Here is a 26357-nt window from a genome sequence, read left to right as displayed (position 1 = left end):
CAGCGCGGCGGCTGCAGCCCCGGGGCCGCGAGCGAGCCCGGCACAGGCCGCGGGGCCGCCCGTGAGCCGGGGCGGGACGCGCGGGCGCTGGGGGGACTCAGCCGGGCAGGTTTATTGTTTTAGGGGCGACTCCCCCCCCCGCGGTTGGGGGCGTCCCGGGGGGCTCGGGACATGGCGAGCTCGACTAACACAAACCCCGTGGTAAGGACCGGGTCGGGGGGCGAGGGGGGCCCCGGGGGCAGCACGGAGGGAGGGGGCCGGCGGGGCCCGCCGCCCCCTCCCCCGCACTCCCTTCCCTCCCGCCGCCCGCCTCGGGCGGTCCCGGCCCCTCGGCGAGCAGGGGCGGCGGGGGGCGCGGGGCAGCCTCGCCCCCGCGGCGGCAGCCAACTTGTGGCGCCCGGCGGCGGGGAGAGAGAGGCGGTGGGAGCGGAGCGGCGGGGGCGCGGGGCGGCGGCCCGGGGGCGGCCCCGCGGGGAGGCCGGGGGTCCGGCGGGGAAGGGAAGGAAGGGGCGTCGGGCGGGGGGCGCCGCCGCCGCCGGCGGGAGGCGCCCGGGGAAGGGGCGAGAGCCGGAGGAGCGCGGGCGCTAACGCCCGCCCCGAGGCGAGGGGAAGGGGCGCCCGAGCCAGGTTTCGGTTTTGCGGTGTCGGGGAAGCCCGCCCGGGCTCCGCTGGAGCCATTTTATGTTGCTTTGTAAGAAGGAGACGATGGTTGAAAAGCACTTATCCCAGTCCGACCGGATCGGCTAAGCCAGGCGAAAGCCCTCAACTCTGGCAAGCGAGGCAGTATTTATTTTTAAAAGAGAGAAGGGGGAAAAAAACAAAAAGCCCCAAACCTCTGCCCCGTTCCCTTCTCGTGCTTTCTGCACCTTGGCGGGTGGCTCGCTGCTGCACTTGTACTCACAGAGGTTTGCAACAAGCAGTCACACAGACCTGCGCTGCCACCGAGCCCCCACGGCCGCCGCTCCGCTCCCCGGCGCGCCCCCGGCCGCGACCCCCGCCCCGAAGCGCTGGAGGAGACAAACCCGGCGTCCCGGCGGCGGGCTCGGCCCCCTTGTTTGTGGCTCTCAGATCCATCATGGCTTCCCCCTGCCTTTCTGCCTCCCTGCTCCTTGTGTTCCTCCTCCCTGTGGCTGCCCTGTTTATATAGCGCTATTGCCGCTCTCTAATATAGACTCTGCTAGGATGGGAAGGTGCTTTCCAGCCCCACGTCACCGCCTCTCCATTTAAACACCACATCAGCCTTTAAATAGGGAGCGAGCCGCGGAGCGCGGGCTGGGAGGTGCATGCGTCCGCGGCGGAGGCTGGGAGACGGGCGGCTTGTCCCTCGGATCCCGACCGGCCTTTCTCACCGCGCTCTCTTCCCTCAGCGCCGCCCGTCCCCGTCGCCACCGGCCTGCGGAGCGGTGGTGCTTTGCGGGGGTGAAGGTGTCTTCTAGCCTGTGTCAATGGGCTTTCCTTTGCTTCTATGCATTGCACAAAGACAGTTTTCATCTCCTCGTGCATTTGAGTCTGTTTACCTTTTCCTTCCTTTTTTTTTTTTATTTTTTAAAATATTTTTTATTTTGCTTGGTTGGTTTTGGTGTGGGGTTTTTGTTTGTTTTGGGTTTGGGGTTTTTTGTCCCTGGCATACGGCTCGCACACGTTCCTGTGCTCCTGTAAGTCTTCAAAGTAGCTTTTCTGCTTCGTGGGGAAAGGAGTATTTAAACGGTTCTTTCCCAGTGTATCAAGGAGAGTCGTGGTATTTATTTTATGGTGCTTTGCCAAGGTCTGACTACAGCTGTCTTCCCCAAAAGTGAAGCTAATATTCAAGTTCTATGTATGGATCATGGGCTGCAGATGCTACTCAGTGATTTGTGTGTTTCTGGTGTCTAAAGTCTACAAATATTTTAGTGCAGTCCAGCCAGAGCAGTGGGTTTGGAATTTTCACTACTCGGTTTCATTACAGTATTTGGTGTAGTACAAAATATATGAAAGAAAATGCAAAGTGTCTTAGTTTTCTTTTCCAAATCTGAAATTTTACAGACCTGCTTGTCAGTTAGGTTTATGCAATTGCAAGGAAACATCTTTGACTTGATATTTTGTCAGCTTTTGCATCAGAAAATTCTAGGAGAGTAGTCAGCTGTTACACAGAGGGCAGTTACTCAGCAGGCTGCATACTGAATGTGTGTGATTTGAATCTTAGTTGTCCTTCTGTTTATAAACTTCTTGCTTTGTGTTTTGATTGTAAGAAAAGGATCTATTTCTGTGTAATAAATTAGGGGTTTTGCTTCTCTCTCTTGACCACGGTGGTACTGAATAGCAAAAAATATATATGTTGAATAATCTCCAGAGTACTTCTAAATATTTTTGACTCAACAATTTACTACAACTTGTTTTCTTTCACTGTATTTCTGTACTGGAAGTTCTTTTTGAAAGGTGTCAATGTTTGGAATAGTAAAAGCCAAGCTTAAAATAAGCATGTTTCAAATAGGTATGCTTTAGGTTAGTTTTCAATTAAGTAGTAAAATCCTACAATTTTGTCGAATTGGGTCTCATTCAGTAGCAAGAAATACATAGCTTACCCAAGGGTTGCCAAAGATGAGTAGGAACATTTTGAAGTGCTGCAACCATGTGACTTTAGGAAGCTGGACTTGGAGCCTAATGTGTCAATGGCATCACGTCAGCATCTGATCAAATCCAAATTGCTAGAAATCTGTTCTCTGCAATAAAGGACAAGTACTAGATGTTAACAGTTATATGTAGTATAAGATTTTACAGGGGATGAAGGTAATATATTTGTAAAAGTCCACAACAACATAACAATGTAGATTATTTGTGTTACTTTTTTTTATGCACATCTTTGATGTAATTGAGACTAGAAGTAGTTACCTTTACGGTGTGCCCTTCTGGCTGCATGTGGCTGGCTTACAGCGGTAACTGCACGTCTGGGAGAAAATTAGCAGTGTCTCAGGGACGGCTGCAGAAGCAACCAGGATCAAACTGTTTTCAAATGTACAAAGCATGCTGTGGTCTGTCTCTCCATAATGTGTTGGTTATTAGAAATCGAAACTTCTGAAATCCCAGGTGTTGTGATAATAATTACAAAGGATTGCAGTTTTTGTACCCTTGAAGCGGAAGGAATGTGGGAAGTGTAAGCCCCCAAAGGCATGTGGCATTTCTTAAAATAGCTTGCTGCTTGCTCCTGGATTTGGAGTGTGTGTGTAGCAGTGTCACCATACTCAAGAGTTTTCTTTACAAGATGCACAGAGAAAGTAAAATATAATCATTCCCTTATGTTCCTGGAGGGGGAAATAGTAGATTCCAAATCTTTTCTATGTGTTTGTGGTTGTATCTAATAAATCAGGAATTTTAATTGTTGTCTTTAATCTGTAGTAAGTGCTTGGAATAGTGTTTATTGAAGAGTGATTTGAATATTTTGCTCTTAAAAGAGCTTGACATTTACAGCAATGTACTCTTTATGAGGGAGACACTTTAATATAAACCAGATGAAAGCACAATTATTTTAATAGCAATTTTTAAAGTTTCCATTTGTTCTCATTGCTTTCTCTGACTTAATGCAGAAACTTGTTGGAAAGCTCACCTACTATCCCATCTTTAGACTTATTCAGGAATTGTATTTATTTTTTGAGTAAGCAGTGTATGAAAATTGTCATTCAACTCCAGTGTCTTAGATGGCTTATATAAACAGCTTCAGCATCGTATAAATAATACTTAAAGCTAACACCTAGTGTATGTTGAAAACAATACAGTGTCCTTTCTTTTAAAGCCTGGAACTTATGACTGTTTTGTAATCTTACAGGATATGCTCTTTTGAGGTAGGAAAAGAGCATTCTGTGATGCTCTTCAAAATTCCACTGTAAATGTCTCTTGAAGGCATTGCTGCCCCCAGCGTGGGAGATGTTCCATCCACCTGGGCTGGCTGTTCAGTAGGAGTGTACAAAAGAGAATTTCAACTGGACAGGATATTTCTGAGTATTATGTAAATGTTTATAGGTAAAATCAGGCAGATACTGCTTCATTATAAGCATGCAAATATTTTGTTCTCTCTTTTCTTCCTCCTAATCACAGAGCCATGAGTGTACCATGTATATTACTGTGTGATTAGAACAGTGTCTGAAAATTCTGACCCATTTTGAGTTCCAGTGCACTGTGAGGCTCATGCAGAAGGATACATGCGTATACAGACTGCTGGTGGGCTTGTAAACCTGCATGGTCCTTGGCTCACTCCACCCCTGCAGGACTGTCTTGTTTTGGGGAACTTAGCCACTTGCTTGGACTGTTGGAAGTAATGCAGAAGGATCCTGTGTCAGCAATGGCAGATTAAACATATGTGCTCTTAACCTGCCTTTCTGAGGTCTTGCTAAACTGATGCTGGACGCTAGAAACCAGTATCTGCTTTAATTTGTTTTTTCTCTTACCTACATAGGGAATAAAGGAAATTTCCAAGCAGACTGTTGGGCTGTAGAGTCAGTTTGGTATCTTTCTTACAGGGCTTTATAGACTCAGAAGGCTTTGTAAATAAACCTGACAGAAATACCTGATTGTGGAGATAGGAGGAAGTATCTACTGGTGGAAATTTTTAGGGCCTGTTTGTGTAAAATCCCATTTATTAGAAAAGTAGACCTAAGAGGTAATTTAGGGAGAGGAGGATTAAAGGAGAAAATGCACCCTCCATCCTGCAGGAATTTTGATTGTAATTTGAGGCACACAGGTACTTCTCTTGACTTAAATAAAGTAACTTACATGCTTGAGGTTAAGCATGTTTATTTGTAGAATGTGGTTTTGGCATTAAGGAACAGATGCTTTTAATATAATAAGGAACAATATATGGAATAGGTTAAGTAGTATTTCCGTGCTAGTGAATCGTATAAGCTTCATGCAATTTGTTTAATTATAGAAATAATAGGACTTAATATTATTAAGTGGAATGTCTTTTTGCATCTGTTACGAATTAAGTGGAAAAATAATCCTGTTAATGGTGCTTGGTATTTGAGTTACTACACAGGTTTAAAATACTAGCACTCAAGGCTGGCTTTGAAAGTCTGTTTCAATGTTTATAAGCTCAGTTAATGCAGTATTTGAAACCTGGGTAAGTGAGCATGCAGTATGGTATGTTTTGTTTCTTTTGGAGAAGCTGTGGACATAGGTGCTGTAAATGTAGTTGTTAAGGATGGCAAACTTACCCTGTGACTTGAAGCCAGAAATTTTTAGTGGTATTTTTTTGAAAGACAGGTAACAAAAGGATAAATGATAACATTTCAGCTCCTTGATCTGCAGCAGCATGTTTTAAATCTGAAATGTGATCAGTAACATAGAGTGGTTTGTTGGGTTTTGTTGGGGTTTTTTGGTTTATTTTTGCATTTCTTTCTCTTTTTTGGTGGGAGGGACTGGGGCGGGGGTTGTAAAAAACAAACAAAAAACCCAAAAAAAACCAACCAAACAAACAAAAACCCAACAAACTTGAGCATGCCCCAGTGCAGAGGTTTTTTTAAACAGTAAGGACATAATGCCTTAAGCAGCCCTCAGACTGCTTATTTCCAGGTTCCAAATATGTTCTTTTATTCCCTTGTAATCTTAATGCACTTTCTTAAGTTTTATTTTCCTTTTTTTTTCTCCCTGCATCTAAAGGTAAAGATTTTCAGCTTCCTTTTTGTGCTTTATTGACCACTCACATTTTCAGTGGATTACTAAATCACGTGCTACTAGTCTCCCTACATTATTCCATAATTTAGGCATAACAGTTCCATAACGTGTGCAATATACTCTTTAGCATGTCTGCAACAAATTCAATACTTCTGGAATGCATTAAGCTAATGTCTGTGCATAAAATAAATGCTTCAATGCATGCAGTAAATTTGTGTAGTTCCAGCACCTCTGGGCTAACTACTTGTGTTTGGTGCAGATTTCCTGTGTGTGCATTGGAGGTACAGCCTTCCTGGAGTGTCAAACCCACTGCACCAGTATAGGATGATTGTTTTGCATATATACAGCGTGTCTGATGTATGTGGCATCATTCAGGATTTATTGCATAAGGGAGTTAGGCAGTGGGGAATGACAGATTGGAGAAAGTTGTGGCTACTTTCTGATCAGTTTAAAATTGGTATACTCCCAGCCCAAGGAGCAGTCTTGGTCACTGAAGTATATATATGGTTCACAGGCTGCAAGACTGATCAACCATAATTTACAGCTTGTAGTGCTACCTTGCAATTAGATGGCACAGATATTTAAGCCCAGCCAAAATCCCATTGAGGTTCATACATACAAAGAGAGGTCCAAGCTGTACTGTTTAAAAGGTACAGCATGTGCATAGTACAGTTCTCGTGTGGTTCTGTGAATCAAATTTTGTGCTTTAATTGATGTTAAGTGTTTGCATTCTCTGTTTTAAATTGTACCTTCATTTTAAAATTCACAAAATAGTTGAAATTGGAAGGGACCTCTGGAGGTCTTCTTGCAATCCACTTGCACAAGCAGGGCCAGCTAGAACCCAGGACGATGTCCAGATGGCTTTTGAGTGTCTCCAGGAATGGAGGCTCCAGAAGTTCTTTTGGCAACCTAAAGTGAACTGTCAATTCACTTTATTTTTGATCGTTTAGGTGTGAAAGCAGTGTAATAATAACATATTTTTAGTATTTCCCTAAAATGGAAAAATTGAAATGTGAAAGCATAAGTACTGATTGAAAACAGAAGTCTTCAAGAGTTTCTCAAAACAAATACGTAAGGAAGAACAGGACATTCACATGAATCCTTCCAGTTTTTTGAGCCTTCAATTTTTTTTTCAGCTCAGGATCATTCTGATCTTGGTGCCTGTTGAAGTAGTAAGCACTAGCAAGTTTCTTTTCCTGTCTTTAATATACTTTCAAACTTTGAATGTTCTTTAATGCATTTTGCACACAACCAAGCATTTTTGTGTATTTAGGATCTATATGTACAAGCAGAAAACAAATTGAGTGAATGGAAAACAATCTCCTTTTCTCTGTTTTAAATTATGCTCTTCACGGCTTGGTAACTCTTGTGCTGTAGTTACGTCACAAAGGATAGTGAGCAGTCCCTTCCCTTTTCACCTTGTTTGAGATGTTCTTCCTGATTTACACCTGCCTGGATATTTCAGTCACTCGGAAACATGTGGCGTATTCTGAAATGCAGTTTTTCGTCGGGGGGAAATCTTATTTTAATGTTAAAGTGACAGATTTTTTTCAAAACAGTGCTGACTAGTTACTTTTTTTTTTTAAAGCCTAAATTGTACAGGTCTGTAATTGAAGATGTCATTAATGATGTCAGAGAAGTTTTTCTGGATGAAGGAGTGGATGAACAAGTTCTCATGGAACTCAAAACAGTAAGTTGAACTTAAAAGTTCTTTTTAAAATAGACCAATACAGCAGTTAGTTTCCAAATCTGGCTGCTGTTGTTCACAGTAGAAATACTAATTTTTAGTTGATTAGGCACTGTAATCTGCATATCTGTAGCCCCCATACCATTTGAATTGTTATATAGACAGATCTGCTCACTTTGTTAATTTTCCCTAATCTGATATCAGCAGTCATCTGAATGCAGTGTTACTTTGATCCCCAAAACACTGCATCTTTAAAAAGGAAATATATGTTTATTTTAGAGACAGACAGTTCTTAGTGTTTCTCTGCAGGAAAAATAAAATGTCTGCACTGCTTGATGTTTTTGTCTTTTTGAAGAAGAGTTGCATTGTTGATGCATTTTCAGATTTTTGTATGTATGGTTTGTTGTTTGCAAAAGTATTGTCGTTTGGAGGTTGGTACGTAATAAATCACACTGTATGCACCACACTTGCCTGAAGCTCTGATTCAGAATTGTTTTACATGGAGTGTAAAACCAAAGGTCCAAAATAAAGGCAGGATGTTAACCTGAGCTCTAGTGGGTCTCCTATGTCTTTCCTCAAATTCTTAATGAGTTAAAAAAGCCCTTGGAAGGGGAAGGGAAAAAGAAGGGGGGAAAAAAAAGGCAAAACAGCGCTGCAAAAATAAAGGAAACCGGGAAAGTAGGTGCCATCTTGTCTCATCTTCTTCAGCGAGCGTGGTGTTCCACATTCACAGTATTTTTGAAGTATTAAAAAATAGATGGAGTGGGAAACAAATTGAGTTTGACTAGACAGAAACAGGTGAAGACTTTTCCCATGAGACCATGACCTGTCTTGATGGAAACACAGTAAGCGCTATAAAAAAAGTGCTTTGGTATTTGTGTCACAGATGTGTTCCGCAAATGATGTCAGAAAAAATTAATGAGGAAAGAGACAAGAAGGAAAATGAAGTATTGAAGAAGAAGGGAGCCCTAAGCAGATTTTGAAATCATGAGTCCCGGGTGCCCGTAGTCTTTTTGACTCAGATGTATTACAGAATACTTGTGTTGCTTTTTTCACAAGAGCTGCACTTTTGCATCTGCGTCTGTCCTTTGGTGATATGTCAGCTGACATAAAGAAGTGTAGGGCTGGAGAAGCTGAATTTGATATTGTGGTAGAAACTGTATAAATGATTGTAGAGAGGCATTATCTTAGGTATACTGGTAGCTTCTGTTGAAACATGTTAGGAGGCAGTGGTCTTTAAGCAACTTTTATTGAGGAGTTCCAAGAAGAAATGGCTTGAGGAAAGTTGTAATAAAGAATTATTTTTGTGATTAAAGAGGTAAGAAAGAAGGAATATAGGGAAATGGAAAACTTGAAGTCTTACTTAAAGTTCCTAGTTTATCTAAATTCATGCTTCTATTAGGGTTGTTGTGAATCTTCCACACTTGGAAGAAAGAAGAATGTTAAAGCTTAATCTTGGGCTGACAAGGGATATTTAATTTCTTTTCTTCACTCTGTGGAGTTACCTTTTGTCTATATCTGCCTGAAGGCTTTTTGGGCTTTTTGCACAAAATAAACAGTGAAAACAAACTCAATTTTGGAGTACTGTTGTTACATCGTTACAAATCCTGTTGAGTAAAAGTCGAACACAGATATTTCTCTTTCCTTTTCCAAACTAGCTGTGGGAGAACAAGCTGATGCAGTCTAAGGCTGTAGATGGCTTCCATTCAGAAGAGCAGCAGCTTTTATTGCAGGTGCAACAACAGCAACAGCAGCAGCAGCAACAGCAGCATCATCACCACCACCATCACACACCTCAGCCGCAGCAGACTGTGCAGCAGCAGTCTCAGCCACAACAGGTCCTTATTCCAGCATCTCAGCAAGGTCAGACATAATCTCTAAACACTCTGGCAAAAAGACTCTGAAGTTAGTCCAGCTCCTTAGCATATCTTAAATCTAGGGCAGGATGCTTGTCTGGTGGTTAACTTTTTGTCTTTCTACTTGGCCTCTCTATTCAATGGGTCAAGAAAGCTGTCTTGGTGAAAAGTGTTTTGGTATTTGTTTTAAGTCACATTCTTTAGAAGATTTTGAAAAAGCTGAATTCTTCTCTTGGTCTCCTACAACATAACATGCTTTCAGAGTGCATGACTTTCAAAATTCCATTAGCAGCTCTAAGTTCAAACCAATATATACATAAGCAGTTGACAGTTCAGTCATGAGGTGGTAATGTCATCAGGAGCAACTTTTTTCAGAAAACCATTATTGGTTGGCATAACTCAATGCTAGGACATGAAAAATACTTGTACAATAGTCTGAATATATGTTGGGGGGGTTTTTTTTTGTCTTAAAAGATGGCACACTGTAGATGTGGATGTACAAGGTGTATTTTAGCTAGGAATAATGGTATTGTTTCCTGTAGTTACTGTCCTGAGTATTCATTAATAATTAAAAACTTTTTCAGCAATTATAATTTCATTTGAAAACTGAGATAAATACTACTGGATTTTACTGCATGTATGCACAGTAAACATATCTGCTACGTATGAAAGGCTTGATTGAGTTTTCAGTGTGTTAAGTTCGTGACCTAAAATATTTCTGTGGTAGTCACAGACTTCAGTCTTCTTGACAGATTTCATGGATCAGAGGACCTGTGTTGTCATAGGCACAAAAGATAGATACGGGTTGATATCCTTCCCCACAAAACCAGCCAAAACCCAACCACCATACATTGAACACAATACAGAACTAATGTGACTAGTTTTTCCATGGTGTCGTTTTAGTTGTCCTTTTGTGGTTGGTTTGGGGCACTTTTTTGAGGGGGAGGGAAAGATCGTGTTGGTTGCTTATTTTCTTTTATAGTACTTTTTATTTTGGCTAGACATAAATCAGTTTTGTGCGTTGGGATGAAATTAATTTTGAGATGAAAGCGTCTCAATAAACGCGGCGGCTGCAAAGGCTCGGGGCCTCCGCAGGGGCGGCCGCTCACCGCGCCCTCTGGCGGCCCCTTGGCGGAGCAGCCGCGGCTCCGTGACCGCGTTCCCTGCCCTGGAACATGGAGGTTGTTCCCTGTGCTCCCGGGGTAACACGCTTAAAGCTGATTTATTGTTGCCTAGTGTTTTGGCTTATGACCAAATGACAGCATGGAGACCAAATAAAATTAGGATATCAAAGTACTTCCATCGCAGAGGTGCAGTTTCATGAATTACTTGACTTCCCTGTTCCATGGTGGAGATGGTATAGTAGTTCTTCACATGACCTGGTGCAGTCCCAGGGAGGAATCAGAATGGTTGTCATGGAGACTCCTGCTGTCCTTTCTGTGGTCCTGGCACAGGTTCATGAGATTTCCTTAAACTTTTGCCCTCCTTCATTTCCTTGAAAGTTGGAGATGCCCTCAGATCTCTGTACAAGGTTGTGAGATTTCCTACCCCAGACTCTTTCCCAGAAACTCTTATTCCTAATATTCTTAAGTGTCATTTGTTTAAAGGATTGGGTGGACAATAGTTTGTCAATGATTAATTCATTCAAATTGCTCTGTCACATTCAAGTTTACTGTCACTGATAATAGCAGTGGCAACCTGCTTGTTCCATAGACTCGGACACATGCACTTCGAGATGATCAACAGGTTGTTTGTACAGTTTAGCTGTCTCTTTCCTTTAGAACACCAAAACTGCTTTGTTGTGTGGGACAGGTGGTTTATCACATTTCATCTGCTTCTGCTGCATTAGAAAAACAGTGAAGATCATGAGTGTACATCTGTGCTGACTGCACATAGCTCAGGCTAACTGCAGCATCCTGTTACTCTTCATCTTGGAATAATCCTTGCTTAAGTCTGTTTTAAAAGTTAACTACTTTTGTTTTTGAAGAACTCTGATACTGGACATCATCAATTTTATCAACATTTCACTAATACCTTTAATTTCAGAAATATATTTTCAGTCTTGCTTTACCTAGATTCAGAATAGATAAATGAAGCCCTTGAAATAAGATCTATGAAGGCAAAGTAGTCATATCACCCCTCAGAGCTGCTGTTGAATATTGTCTTGAGAGTAAAACTTAGTAATGCTAGAGACTGCTTATTTGTTTTTGTGATGAAGCTCAACTGATGTTTGGGTGATAGTCTTTCTAATTTGCTCTGCCTTGGATGTTATTTTGGGCAGATTGTGTACTTTTCATTAAATGCTGGGTTTTTTTTGTTTCTAGCTCCTCAGCAGCAGGTTATTGTGCCAGATTCCAAGCTGATACCACATATGAATGCATCAGGCATGGTAAGAGAAGCAGAAGTTTATACAGGCTTACTCTGTCATTATGTAAATTGTTTTGATTAAATACTAAACACAAATCTGATATTAGTCATCAGATGCTTAAAAGTAATTTAAGACACACTGGTAAAGCTATCTGCCATCTTTCTGGGTTTTGCTGCTGCACTTACTGCAATTTAGGAACAGCAGTCTATAACTTCAGTTCTGATAACAAATCTACGACTTACCTTAAATATGTTTAACCAAAACTTTTTTAAAATCAGAAATTGGAATACTGCTGGTATGAATCTGCATGATGATGTGCTCATGTACCAGTACCCCACCATCAAGTGATGCAAGCATAGGGTATTTTCTAGATGCAGGAAAAAGCATTAAATACGCTCACACTAAAGTTTACATTGAATGAGAGATAATTTAGCATTTCACAAAGATCTTTGCTGGTCACATTAATTTGATTCACTAATTATGTAACAGTATATAGAACTGAGTCCGGTCATTTACAGTGAATGACCAGTTTTCTTACACTCTCTAGAGTTTAATATTGCTTATCTGATCTTGCTTTAAATGCTCTGGCTTAATTTAAAGGAAAATAAGTTGTTTGCAAAGCTTTGAAAACAACCCCTAATATAAGTTAAATATGTGTATTATGATCATAATTCACAGCATTCTTACCAGTTCTATGATAAAAGCCCATAAATCAAAGTTTTATGATGCAACAAGTTTTGAAGCTGGAACAGCCTTCTTAGCCTTTACTTTCCCCTTACCTGCTGATCTTGCTACAGAAAAGAGCCTGAACTTTGTTACTTGAATAGCATGATTTACCCACAAGCCAAGAGCACATAAACATTCACCTTTTTCTTATGTTTGACAGCCATTTCAATGGGATTTGTAACTTCACAAATCCAACAGTTATATGTGTTTTTGTCCGGTCTCGGTTATCTCAGGGTATCAAAAAAATGAGTATGCCAAGCTTTTTAAACTCCACTGCTGTCAAAATGTTGATGAATTGTATACCACAGAGAACTACCATTCAGCAAAGAGTTACAATCAACTGTAAATACTGTTTGTGTTTATTAGAAACATTTAAGTTGTAATTGTTATACTGACTAGACAGATGGGGAGATCCTGTTTCTTCTGAATGGGAAATCTGCACTCTACCCAGTAATAAAGTTTAACTCCTTACAGTAACAAAGAGTAATTGGCCATGGTTCCCTTATAGTAGGGGAAGGGAGGCTTTTCCATAGGCAGCTGAAGTTGGACCCTTGAAATGGAGAGGCCTCTAGAGAAGTCTATCACCCCCTGCAAGTTAAGGGCTTAATACAGATTCTTGTGTTTGGAGCTCCCAAAATTGTGTTGGAATTCAGTTTCCTTGCAGGTTCAAATCATTACTCACTGATAGTTCCACTTTCTCTTCGAACCAGCTGTCTTGAGAGAAAAAATTAGTCATTCTGTGAACAGTCAGCACACAGTATGTGTAGATTTACTCAAAGGAACTGTGTGATGAGGGACTTGAAATGCAAATCACTTACAGAATGAAGTAAAGTGCAAACCCAATTACTACTCCTTGTGAAAACAAGACAGGCGAACATAATCATTGCTTCAGTACCTTATGTTTCTTCAGATTTGTAGGCCCATAGCCTTAGTTGCTTTGAAAAAGTGCAACTAAAGTTGCCACATGAACAATGTAGTGTTGTACTGTATTAATAAATCAGCAGAGAAGGCTGAGGTTTATCTGCTGAGCTTGCAGAAAAACAAAGAAACCACATGGAATTGGGTTAGGGTGTGATATTTAGCGATTTTGCTTCAGTCTTCTTCCTATTAAAGAAGGAAAATAAAATAATTTTTATATGTAGTATTATGTACAGTTGAAATGCCTGCATTTCAGTAGCTGCAGAAGCTTGTGAGAAAACACTGTAAACAGCAATAAAAAGGTATGTTCAGGCAGAATGTTGTGAGATGAAACACTGTCAATATTATGTTTTTGGTTAAAAAGCTTTTCTTGTATTTCAGAGTGCTGCAGCCACTGCAGCTACATTGGCTCTCCCCGCTGGTGTTACTCCAGTTCAGCAGATACTTACAAATTCAGGTAATCGTAATGTTGAGAACAAACTATAGTTTCAAGGGGGTTTAAGAGGGAAACATTCTGGGCCTTACTTCTTGTTATTTACTGCTAAAAAGCAGAGTCTGGGAATCCACCCTTACAAGGTAGTGCAATCTCTTTATTTGATTCCTGCACTTTTTGCTCCCTGACTTTCTTATGAACCTTGTGGTTCTGCCCTAATGGTGTTGTAGGTTAGAGTCTGTGTAAGTTTTCCCCACTTACAAGCACAAGGATTGGTGTTGATGTCTTTCCCTTTTGTGTACATCTGAGCTTTGTGATGCATGATCCGAGCTGAGGTACTGTGCTGGGTATAAAAGCAGTATCACTATTTCTGTGCAGAAACTTCAGATCCCATTATGAAAGCAACTCCACATGGCTTCAGAAAAGCAATGTCTTAAGGTTTTTTGTACCTGCTAAGCATGCAAAGTGGAATTTCTTACTTTTCTAGCAATTCTAACTTTATTTCTTATTTACAGTTTCTAAATACTGTTATCCCATGCATTCAGAATATAATTAAATGTTACTTTGATCAGCATATCTGATAATTCAATGTACTTTTATATTATGTTGATTTTGTAAACCTGATTATAGATCTATATTGCACAGAAAATAAAGGCCTGAGAAATCTCATTTTCTAGATCTATTGCTGCTTTTGCCAGAGTAGTTCACCTAGTATGCTCAGAATCACCCGAGACTTAACCCTCCTGTTTTAAAAACTTCAATGGTATATAGTTGACGTAAAATTTAAATGTGCAGCTGTTCTAAAAATCAAAATATTCCCAATTTTAAGGAAGCACATCTATGTTTGTTATGGCACAGAATAATCTGCAGCCCATATTTGTTACTTTCGTCGTAATACTTCAGTTCTGAACATTTATAGTAATTTCTTAGACTAGGGTTGGGGTAGTCCCTTCTTTCAGACATGTTTAGCTCTTTCAGTAAATAGAGCTTTGCATTTTGCGGTGGAGGGAGAACAGAAATCCATCTCTGAGGGCAATGTATAAAGTTCAGGATTATCTAATTTAATTTCTTCTCTGTTTAACTCCACCTTTCTGATAAGAAATGTGAAAAACTAATGCTGGAATGTATCTTAGCTCTTGCTTTTTTTCAGTATTGCAGGCTATTTCCAAGTATGTGTTTGTGTCTTGGACATATTTTGTTAAGTGATGAAGGGTAAAAGATGGTAAAGCTAAAGGATGACAAAAGGAAATCAAGTGCAGGTATTGTGGGAACAGAAAGGAGAGGTGGACGATATGTGTAAGGATAGATTTTTTTTTTCTTTCCAAAAAAACACCTGCGAATAATGCTGCAAAGAAAGTTATGGACAGAGGAATTACTTAAAATGTGGCAATCAGAAGGGAAAAATTCTGAGGAAAGGTCATCATTTCATAGGACCCTGGAAATACCATGGTGTTGGCAGTGGATAGAATTTTTGTATTGTGAATATCTGTATTTCTGTTTTGGTTTATGTTAATTTGTCTTTCCAGCTGTAAAATCTGTCTTTTGAAACAGGAGGTATGCTCCTAAGTGGGAGCTATTACTTAAAATACTGTGCTGTGCTAAAGGATTAGTCTGTGGCCTGCAAAAGTAAATTTATTTTTGGATTGCATACCTCATTATCATATTTAGATGGTAAAGAACCCTATTCTTTGTTTCTGGCACAGCTGCAATTGCATAATATCTTTTCACTGAAGAAAGTGAATCGTTTTAGTGTTTCTCTTTTAATTGCAACTAGTATTCTTCCAGGAAACGAGCTTCCAAACTAAGAAAGTTTTAAAAGTGAACTTGTACATTTGGTTAATTTGATCCTTATTTTACTACAGGCCAGATCCTCCAAGTAGTTCGAACTGCAAATGGAGCTCAGTATATTATTCAACCACAGCAGCCAGTGGTTCTACAGCAGCAGGTTATACCACAAATGCAGCCTGGCGGGGTACAAGCACCTGTTATTCAGCAGGTAAAGGAAATTTTTCGAATAGGAGCACTTGGAAGAAAAAACCATAATAGTAATTATTAAAGAAGCTTGCGTTTTTGTGAGCAAGTTGAACACAAAGTCAGAAATGGTAAAATTAAAAAAAAGAGAAAGTTGTGTCAAGTGTGGTGGGGGTTTTTGGTGGGTTTTTTTGTTTGTTTTGGTTTTTTTTAATGAACAATCTTGAAATGTTGTTTTTAATGTCACTTTTATTCTTGCCAGATACTGACTGCAGTTTAAAATTTCTTTTGTGCTTCTCCTGATGACAGTTATAGTATGTGCATAATCCTAGTCTACATACTCTTAAATTAATTGAAATGATTCTGCGTCACATAACACGCAGAACAAAATACCGAAAACTCACAGTCCTTGGTTATTTTAGTAGTGAATACAGTATGTTTTAGAAAGATTTTTGTTCAGCTACAAGGTCAACTGTTTGTCCAGACTGGGTTAGCATTGAATTTAACATAGTCATATTATCATAGTGTCACAGTTATACAGTTTAAGCATGACTAACAATTTGTAGAGTTTAATTTTTTTTATAAAGAAGGTTTTTAAAAATCATCTTTTACTTGAATTAAAACATTCCAGTGCTATGCTTGGAACTCAAGTGTGGTGGTAGTGCTCATGTTTTAAAATGGATAGACTTTTAAAATTTTTTCTTGAATTTAGCAATGCAAAATGCAGAAAATGAACATCAAGTAGTAAAAGAAGGTATGTGATTAAAATTATATACCTGATATAGGTGGAATATTTGTAACTCTTCGTAATTTGTTCAAACCAGATTGATATGCTTTAATTTTTTTCTTTGAGGCTGTGATGTGGTAGTTTGTCTGTCGTTAGCAGCCATAGTACTTACAATGATATTCCACCAGGTTTTGGCTCCTCTCCCTGGAGGGATTTCCCAGCAGACAGGAGTGATTATTCAGCCTCAGCAGATCCTGTTTACAGGAAATAAAACTCAAGTTATACCTACAACAGTGGCTGCCCCTACACCAGCTCAAGCACAGATTCCTGCAGCCGGTCAGCAGCAGCCACAGCAACAGCAGGCACAACCACAAGCACCACTTGTTCTCCAAGTTGATGGAACAGGGGACACATCATCTGAAGAAGAAGATGATGAGGAAGAAGAGTATGATGATGATGAAGAGGAGGAGAAAGAAAAAGATGGGGGTGAAGATGGCCAAGTTGAAGAGGTAAACGTTATGGTTGTGTTTCAGTTCAGTTTTTTTCTTGGTATTTTAAAGAAAACTGTCTATTCCAAATAATAGTATGTTTCAGTAATTTTGAGAATATAACTTTTACCCTTGTACTTCAGATAGTTTATTTCTAATATTGAAGTTGTGAAAATGGTGTGTATTAGCAGAGCACCTTGAAATGCAGCTGGGGAGGATGTGGGGCGACCCAGCAAAAGTTAGCTGTGACCAACGCCATTTAACAAACTTCAGTAGGAATATTTTTGATGTTATGGAGAGGTCAGTCATGAAATCATGAAACCTTCATGAGCAAACAGAAATAGTCAACTTCACTTGAGACCAAGTGCATACAAAAGCAGGGTGTTAAGGTTGATAAAAAGGAGAGCAGTATTTGGCTCACTGATAGCACTAACAGATGTGGTCTACCTGTATGTCACTGGCTATTCCATTGCTTTCTGTTACACAGGAACAAGCTGAGAACTCAAATTTGATTATAAAGTGTCTTCTAGAAACACATCTGACCTTGATTTAATGAAATACGGAGACAGGAACAGGATTGAGTTGTTGCATTCTTAATAGTGTGTGCTTGATTTAGACTTTGAGTTGGCTTGGTTTTGGACTTCAGGCAGTGGTTCTTACTGAGTTTTGGTGTGTTGCACCAAAAAGCCCCACAAGAATAAGAAATTGTATAAAATGGGTAGAGGGTGGGGGAATACTACTAAGTTAAAAGTACTGATACTTCGTCTCAGACAGGAAGCTTCGTACTCCCTAAATCTGTCCCTAAAATGCATTTTGAACTGCCATATTGCTTCCAGACTTCTCTACAGCCTTTCCAATTATTTTAGATTCCATTTAAAATGCCAGTATGAACAGTTTCACAGTCTGTATCACCCATGCAAGATAGGCAGGTAAAACTTGTAAATAATCAGATTTTCTGTAGTACATTTACAGTGGTGTCTTAACAGTATTTTTTCTGTTACAAATTACAGGTTGGGTTCACATCACTTTTCCATTATATCATTCAGCATTCATGTCAGTTTGAATGTTTTAATAGTTGCCTTATTAAGTATAGGTCATTATTCTTAAATACTGAGTGTTCCTTAACCTTAATGCTAGCATTCTGGAGGGAATTTTTTAGATGCCAAGATTTCATTATCAGCATGTCAGAAATCTTTTTATTTTTTGCTTCCTTTGCTCCTCAGCAGCTACTTTGAGTGGAGCACTTCCTTAAAGATTTTGAACTCAGTTAAACATAGCATTACTTTGAATGGAATTAGGACCTCTAGTACACCTTCTTCTCTCACTAGCAACTCTTCCACTTCGCATATATATTTGGGAGTATATTTGTTGTTCTGCATTTATTAGTGGTTGTTTTAGCTGCTGAAGTGTTTGTTACATAAAAGCGTGTGTGTTGAAGTTTGTTTTCAGTTTTGGTACATCAAATGTGAATAAGCCATGGAGTTTTATTTTTATGGTCACATTGCTCCTTATGTGCCCTCAAAAATTAAACTCCTTGGCTTATTCACATTTGATGTCACCTTTCCACTGCTTAGATGCTTTCTCAAAATGAAAACCTGCATACTTTTGTATGAACATTTGCAGTGAAGGAGCAGGAACAGAGTAGTTGTAGTGACATAAGGCTGCAGTGCTCAGAATCTGGCCTGGACAGAAGTTCCAGACTAAAATTCGTAAGAGTATATCTTCTCCAGATGGAGGGTAGGAAGCATCAGCACTCTGTTGGAAAGCCTAATATTCCCCACCTCAATTGCATTTTGGGTCCTGTGTTTATAGACAACACTGTAGCCTCATGTTAATAATTGAAGTAACAGCTCTAATCTTGCCAAACATAATTTTTTGCATGTGTTTCTTTCAGGAACCTCTGAACAGTGAAGATGATGTGAGTGACGAGGAAGGACAAGAACTGTTCGATACAGAAAATGTTGTTGTGTGCCAGTATGATAAGGTAAATCTCTACAGAAAACCATCCAAGAGTTCTACTTTCTCTGTTCTTCCTATCAGGTCATAATTTTTAAGTAGTGTCTTTGTGACTGTTAAGTACAGATAGATCTGTACAGACTATAATATGAATGGAAATACGGGAATTACCTCTTGTTTTTAAAACAGGTTTGTGTACCATGTTTGTACTAAACTTGGTAATGAGTAAAGCTTAGAAGAATTTGGCTGCATTTTATTTTTCTTCATCCTGTCTTTTTGTGCTCTTTAACAAAAGGACAGTCTTCTGGGATCAGGAGAGGTTTGTACATTTATTGTGGCTATGAACAGGAAAAGCAGTCATCAGGATTTAGACTTGCGGAAAACTGTTCCTTGATCACTAAAAGTATCTTTTCTGAATGATAGGATAGTTACCAGAGGAGAAGGCTCTTTCTGTGCTATGCATTGTGCTATATGAAATGGCAGTGTGGAATGCTTGTGCTTGTTTTGCTTTAAATTCTGCTGAATGGTCTTGCAAGAATTCAGTCATTACAGGGGATCATGTTTTCCCTGGAATGTGCAAGGATTCATCTGTGCTGGTTTTTTTTTTTCAATGTGTCTAGATGATATCAGAACCTTTTGCCTGAGGTAATACACAGATTATTCAATGTGGATTTTTTTCTTTTCCTGTACTCGATTAATTGGACTATAATGAATAGGGATAATTTTTAAAGCAGAAAAAAAAAGCCATAAGCTTGTTGAATAAAAGCTCCTACGTTGCAAAGAATGGCTATGTTAGCAAGTCTTTGGTTATGCTCAGACTCTGCTTAGACTTGCCATCGGATTCAACACAAAATTTAAGATGAAGTGGTATCAGTATCTACCAGCCATCCATCTACCAGTGATCCAGCCATCTGTCTCCTCCAGACTGTAATCCAAAACTGTTTTGAGGCAAATTGTAAGGAATAGTGAGGGACCTCAGAACAGCAGTCAGAAAAGCTTATTGGGAGCTGCTGAAGCTGAGCAACAGGAACTACTCTGAAATCCTCATCCTCTTAAAAGTTAAGAATGGGAACTTGGTAGGAAACAGTGCCCATCATTAACTTCCAGTGCCACATGCTCTGAAAGGACTTCCATCTCTTTTCAACCAATCATTATTCAGTTTGTCTGTAAAATACATAGGTTCAGCTTAGATCTGAGCAGCTCCCTCCTGCTGTGTCCTCCATCAGCTGATGGTGGTGGAACTATGAGACAAGGGCAGACAGGTAGTAATGCTCATGTAGACCTTTTTACCATCCTTCTCTGAACTGTCTCTTGAGGAAGAGAAAGTGCCTTCTCAAATGGCCAACAGAGGATTTTTTCCTCTACTTGTCAGAAATCGATTTGATTATTTTTGAATCCTTGAAAACTTTGTCTTACGACAAGAAGTTTCATAAATGCATGTGTGATGTGTGGAGGATCGCTTAGTTTTTAAACCCATTAGTTTCATATGATACTTCCTAGTTCTAAAGCATCTTCTTTTTCGCTTTCTTGTGCTGTTTACGATATTGTAGACCGTCATAACCCTCCTCAGTCATATCTTTGAAATCAGAGCTGCACTTTGTTGTTACTTGTACAACTGTTCAAACATTTGATTGCTCTTACTTTCATTCGCCAGATCTGTTTTATTTTTCCGTAGATATGGTTTAGGGAGGAACACAGGTAACACTTCAATTTATTTACTGGTGTAGCAATGTTCTGCAGTAGTTTTTGCACTGGTATGCTTTTGGCCCCACTGAACACAGAGCTGATATTCTCATGGGAAAGTCTTAGAACACTGGAATCTCTTTCCTGGCTTGTAATTGTTAATTCAAACCCACCACTTTTATTGTCCATGTAAATTGAAATTGATTTTTTTTTTTCCCCATTGTTACTATCTTCGTATGCCTTGAATGCCACCATTGTGTTCTTACATAATGAGTTAGGGCAGTAACATCGTTCTGCAGCTCTTCAGTAACTGGTTTTTTGTATGATCAGTACGTTTCGTCATGTTTCAGATTCTTTGTGAGCTCTTAAACTCTGTAGATTCTAACCAGCACAAATCTTAGCTGGAATGAACTCATTTTGTTGTAAAAACTGTGTTCTTACCCTTGTTTTCCCATCTTTATTCAGTTATTTATTAGTCTGAGGACCCTCCTTCTAACCTCACAGCAGCTAAAATGTTTCTGATCAGGGATTATTGTGGAATGCAATTCAGTAGGGCAAGTAGTGTGTATAAGCCAGACCTTTCCTTGTTCATTTATTTGCTGACTTTTGCCACTGATGGTCTTTTTTTCAGCTTTAAGTGAGAACAGACCAAACAGTACTGCAAATAATTAGTAGAGTGATATGGTCATAGCTGTTTTGGTGCTACGTTACTGTTTCTACAGCACTAATGGTAGATGGTGAGACTTCCTATGCTTGGTAAAAATGGAAAAAATGCAGCAGGGCTTCGTGTGTTTATGACTTACATAAAATTCTAACTTTTTCTCGATCATCTTTGATCTAGAATTGCATCTTTGTTCCATCTGCAAAAGTTTATGATAGACTTTCCTTTTGGACAGCATTTCAGCTTTCTGAAAAGTCTTTGTATTCTTTGAGTATCTGGTCATCTGGTGATCTTTCGCTCTTTCAGATGCAATTTTTGATAGACTGAAAGTATTTGTCTGCTCTGTGCTTGCAGTATGTGGTGGGGGTTTTGTTTTGTTGGTTTTTTGTTTGGGTGTGGTTTTTTTTAGGTTTTCCAAAGTTTACTCCTCTACCTTTTGACTGAAATTTGTTCAATTTTCTTTAGTTTTAAATTAAACAAATAGGATGGACATCAGGAAGAATTTCTTCACAGAAAGGGTTGTTGAACATTGGAATGGGCTGCCCAGGGATGTGGTGGAGTCATTGTCCCTGGAGGAGCTTAAGGAAAGACTGGATGTGGCACTCAGTATTTTTAATAATTTAGTAATGTATGTCTAATAGTTATTTTTCTTGCCATTATAATTACGCATTATCACCTATTTCTGAGGCAAAGTAATAGTTTAACATTTTTGCCCTGTTTTTAGATTCACAGAAGTAAAAACAAATGGAAATTTCATCTCAAAGATGGCATCATGAATCTTAATGGAAGAGATTATGTATTTTCCAAAGCCATTGGGGACGCAGAATGGTGAAGTTTTAAAAGACAAAACAAAAGAACTCCCTGTAAAAGGAAGAAAAAAAAAAGCAAAACAAAAGCAGGAAAGGTTGAGACTTGGATGTATACTCCAATCAAAATGTGTATCTGCACATCAGAAATAAACAAAAGTATTGGAACAAAGGTAAAATGTGGCAACAAAGACACTACTTCAGATGAGCAAGCCATGGACTGTAGCAGCTATAGCATTGTCTGGGAGCTGGTTTTGTGTGTTAGGAATACCTTAATTATCAATTCTACATACAGGTACCTACAGCTGGTATTTAGCATGTAAGGCTTTGTCCCCCCTGCCCTTGATTTAAGATTTTAAAATACTTCTTCCACTGATTGAAGGAACTATTCCCTTTCATAGATTATTAATCTGAAAATGCTTATTGTGTGTACAAATCTTTGCTTTGAACACTTCCTTTTGGTAGTGAGGATGGTCAGAATCGTACTTAAACTGCGTGCAAGCTTTGTACAGAAGGGTAAGAATTAAGGTGTTAAATTTTAAATAACTCGTATAAGGAAAATATTTTTAATTCTGATACGCTCATTAATTATTATATCTATTTGTTATTTTCAATGCATTTCCCCATAAACAGGTTGTTGTTCCTAGCAGTCACAAAATGGTAAAATGATGATTTATATTTCAAAATTACTTTAATTTCATGTGATAGGTTTTATTTAGGGCTGCATTTTTCAAGTTTGAAGCACCTCATCCCCCACAAAAGTCAGATTACTTAATTTGTTAATTGCATTCTTGCTATTTAGTGGTGGTTCAGCATCACTGAACTGAAACAAGTAAGTTTCCATTGATCTAAAAAAAAAATACATATTTGAAGGGTTTGGAGACCCTTTGAATCCAATACCTAGGTAATGCCATAAAAGATGCATTCCCTTACCTGCTTACTATGTATGTAGTCCAGACACCCACAAATAATTAACAGACCACAGGAATGACTAAATTTTTAATACAGAAAATCACATAAAAATCCTAACATCCTAGCTGCAACTCTTAATCAAAGATCTGCTTTACTAAAAAGTATAGCCAGAAGTTACCTGCAGCAGTTAATCTCTCTAATGTTTCCAGATGGCATGTAATTTCGTGAAGAGAGCTGCACAGCTTTGAGAACACAAATTTTGTTAGAGTATCTTTAGGCTGTCTTGGTAACAGCAAATCAAGCAGTCAGATGCACTAAACCTTGTGTAGTCACTTTTTCACTTGCCTTTTTTATTGTTTATTTGTTTGGGGGTTTTTTGTGTTCGATTTGTGAAAAGCAACAAAGTTATTCCCCCCTCCTTCCCTTTTCTCACCTCAGAAGTTGAACAACTTTTCTTTGTGCGTAGGTCATTCTTGCAAACCCTGCTTTTGGAAATGCAGTTACTTTTGAGTGAGGAGAGGGAATGAGCATTATACTTCAGAAACTGTTGAGGAAGGAATGTTCATGTGGCTCAAAATTTTGCATTTTGTTGGGTGCTTGAAAAGATTATGAAAAAAGGACACAGCAAAGATAATTTTAACTAAATTAGGGAAGACCATGAGAAGCAGACATGGTTTCTGACTTTATTTTTTTTGCTTGAGAATGAGACATCTTAAACATTATTTAACAAAGTCACAAGTGTATTTTAGCAGTATGTAACAACTGCTTTAATTTTCATTCTCTGATTTATTTGCCTCCAAGTGCATTTGTAGTCAGTAGTACATAGAAAAATCACAACGAATTGTAAAGAAGGTTTTATTGCTGTGATTTTGTACACCTGTGCTCTCATTGATAATGACTAAAACTGCCTGTAGGCGTATCTAGAGCCATATGGTTATTAGAAAGCAGTCTACATTCATAAATTTTATGAAAAGTTAATTGATGATTTTTCTAATTGATTTTTCAATAATGGGATCATCATTTAGAGTGCATTTTTAGCTTGGGGCTTTCAAGGTATCTCAAACTGATTGGTGTTTGCTTTCTTCTGAACAAGGCAGATATTTTATTTTTTTACCACTGTTGACACTTCTATGTACAACTGCAAGGAAATCAATAATGTACCAACTAATTCCTTCCCTCACCTATTCCATGTCTGTTACCAGTAAGTCTTAAGTAGTGGACTTCAGAAAAATTTCCATAATGCTGCACAACCAAACCAACAAAAGGAAAAAACATGCCTTTAGCTATAGTGTCCTTTTTATACTACTGGAACCCAGTTTACTTGTGCAACACTTCATTTTCATAGAACTTAGTGATATTTCTCTCCCACATACATGTACTAGAAGCTGCATAGCCTCTCTATTTATTTTTAAGGGGTAGCTGAATTTTAAAGGTAATTAAGCTTAATTTGTTCTGAAGGATGTTAGAAGCTTTCTGAACTTGCACAGCCTCTTGCAAGCTAATTGTATGGTATGCTTTTCAGATATTTGTATTTGAAGACAAAACTTACCTGTGAAGTTTTGGGAAAGCCAGTCAAACCATGCACATACCAAACTGTGCTCTTATTGCTACATCAAGTGTTCCTTTTTTTAAGTCAAAAAGCATGTTTTAATTTCATTTTATTGTAGCAGCTTGCTGTAAGAATGTAGTTTGCTTAATTTTATTATTGTACTTGAATTTTTAATCATGGTTTTAACTATATAACTGAACAGACCATTTCATTAGATTCAAAAGAAACCATTCCTTTCAGAGGGCAAGGGATTCCCATGTTCATAAGTGATTTTTTCCCCCCTTAGAAATAGCTTTTTTTTTTTCTCCCAATTTAAATAGTTCAGTATTATGGAAACAATTAATGGTTTCAAGAGGGCTTATGTTAAAATTTGCACAGATAACGGAGCACCTTTTTTTATGATGGAAAAAAAATGGGGAAGATAACTTCAGAATTACAACCATGATGGCTGATGGAAACTTGTAGGGCAATTGGGCAAAATTGAGTCTTGTGCCTTTTCAGTTGCAGAATACCTGTTTTGCCAGTCTGACAATGATTCTTGAGAGAGTAAATTTCCTGCAGTGCTTCAATCAGAAAAGCAACATTTTTTTGTGCTAATTCTGTTGGGTTTTAGTGTGTGCAATCATTTAAAACCATCTAAGTGGAAAACAAATTGAAATGTTTTCTTTTAAGGAGATAATAGAGAATTTAGTCACATAAGGAATTTTATTGGACTATTTAAATAAAATATGTTTTTATTCCCCCTCAGTTGCTAGTTAGCAACAAGATTTCTTTGAGACTTCATACTCCTTGTTCCTGCATTGTACTTACAACTTGCATTTAAACATCATTCAGTTTCCTAAACACTATTTAAAGTGACAGTTGTGGTCCGAGTTTATTTCCAAGATTGATATGCGATTCCGAAGCACATTTTCTAGAAGAAAGCAAAAAACATGTTGCGTTATGTAACTGATTTTTTAAATAAATGTTTTCTTATCTTTCTGCTGCACAATTAGAAGTGTTAAAGTAAACTTCATTGAGTCTGTGAAAATAATTTCACCACTTGACAGTTTGCAGTAATTATGTCACCACATAACACTACCAGAGTAAAGTTTCTTAATTTCAGTGAAGGAGTTAGAGACCTTGTTAACTAAAGTTCGTATTGATTTAATCTCTTCAATTTGTAAAAGCTCCTTTAAAAACAATAAAGCCCCCCCAAAATTTCCCCCAAAGCAAAAGCTTCCTAATAGAATGCAATAAGATGTCCAGGAAATGAACAGTGGTTTTAGGGCAGTGCACACTGGATTGATACTGGGCTGCCTTACACAGCACCGTGGGGTTTACTGTGTGCCATCCCACACCACCCATGCACCCCCATCTGAGATTAGAGTTCTTCTCAGACTTTGAGATTAGCGACTATACAAGATGAAGAAACTTGCATATTGTTCTGTATTGGTGTCTGGCATTTAAAGTCTCGTTTTCCCATTGCTGTGATTGGTTGGGAAATGTGTAAAAACCAGTACATTGGTTTCCATGTCGTCTACTTTTTTCAGGCAGTTCATGCAGTGTGTTTTTTAATTATTATTTGGTGGATTAGATGTTGTGGAACAAAAGGAGCTTTTTGAAACAGGAAAAAACTACCTGGGGTTAGCTATATGTACAGTCATCCAATGAGACATGTTCCAGAGTGCATAGGGTACCAATAGATTATGGAGTGGGGGACTATCCTTTTTTGCTGTTCTGAGCTACTATTGTCAACTGCTGTTGTACATATACTGTTATGTGTAAGGGGGTAAATATATTTATTATGTTTGTAAAATTCATTCTGTACAATTGCAGATCAAGGTTGCTCCTCTGTGATATACAGGATATTATGTTTCAAAGGCCATGCTTGGAATACAATTAGAGAACTTAGTATTTTGATGTACTAAGACCTATTTTAAGTTTAATATTTTGCCTTTGCAAAAACTTTAATTAAAGATGTTATTTAAAAA

The 26357-nt window shown here is 38.8% G+C and overlaps 1 protein-coding gene across 5 annotated transcripts; it reads left to right on the top strand.

The window, feature by feature from the left end:
* GTF2A1 (general transcription factor IIA subunit 1) lies at window positions 1-26357 on the top strand. 5 transcript variants are annotated; one of them, XM_082283141.1, is made up of 9 exons: window positions 1-201; window positions 7232-7333; window positions 8989-9193; window positions 11511-11575; window positions 13580-13655; window positions 15494-15627; window positions 16518-16838; window positions 18712-18801; window positions 21842-26357. In XM_082283141.1, exons 1-9 carry the CDS (start codon window positions 172-174, stop codon window positions 21947-21949), a joined length of 1131 nt encoding a protein of 376 aa, XP_082139267.1. In that variant the 5' UTR covers window positions 1-171; the 3' UTR covers window positions 21950-26357. The 5 variants fall into 5 exon arrangements, with proteins under 5 accessions (XP_082139267.1, XP_082139268.1, XP_082139269.1 ...); XM_082283142.1 differs by lacking the exon at window positions 1-201 and adding an exon at window positions 1322-1507; XM_082283139.1 differs by lacking the exon at window positions 1-201 and adding an exon at window positions 5507-5628.

This window comes from Coloeus monedula (genome assembly GCF_965178545.1).
Source record: "Coloeus monedula genome assembly, chromosome: 6".
Taxonomy (NCBI): Eukaryota; Metazoa; Chordata; class Aves; order Passeriformes; family Corvidae; genus Coloeus; species Coloeus monedula.
This window is presented reverse-complemented; position numbering and strand designations above follow the sequence as displayed.

What these genes read in the sequence shown, in the direction of transcription:
- GTF2A1 (XM_082283139.1), top strand. Translation starts at nt 5,551, where the DNA reads ATGTTCTTTTATTCCCTTGTAATCTTAATGCACTTTCTTAAGTTTTAT. An exon ending in TTCTCATGGAACTCAAAACA is followed by an intron (nt 7,334 to 8,988) that starts GTAAGTTGAACT and finishes TTTCCAAACTAG; the next exon opens with CTGTGGGAGAACAAGCTGAT. An exon ending in TTGTGTGCCAGTATGATAAG is followed by an intron (nt 18,802 to 21,841) that starts GTAAATCTCTAC and finishes CCCTGTTTTTAG; the next exon opens with ATTCACAGAAGTAAAAACAA.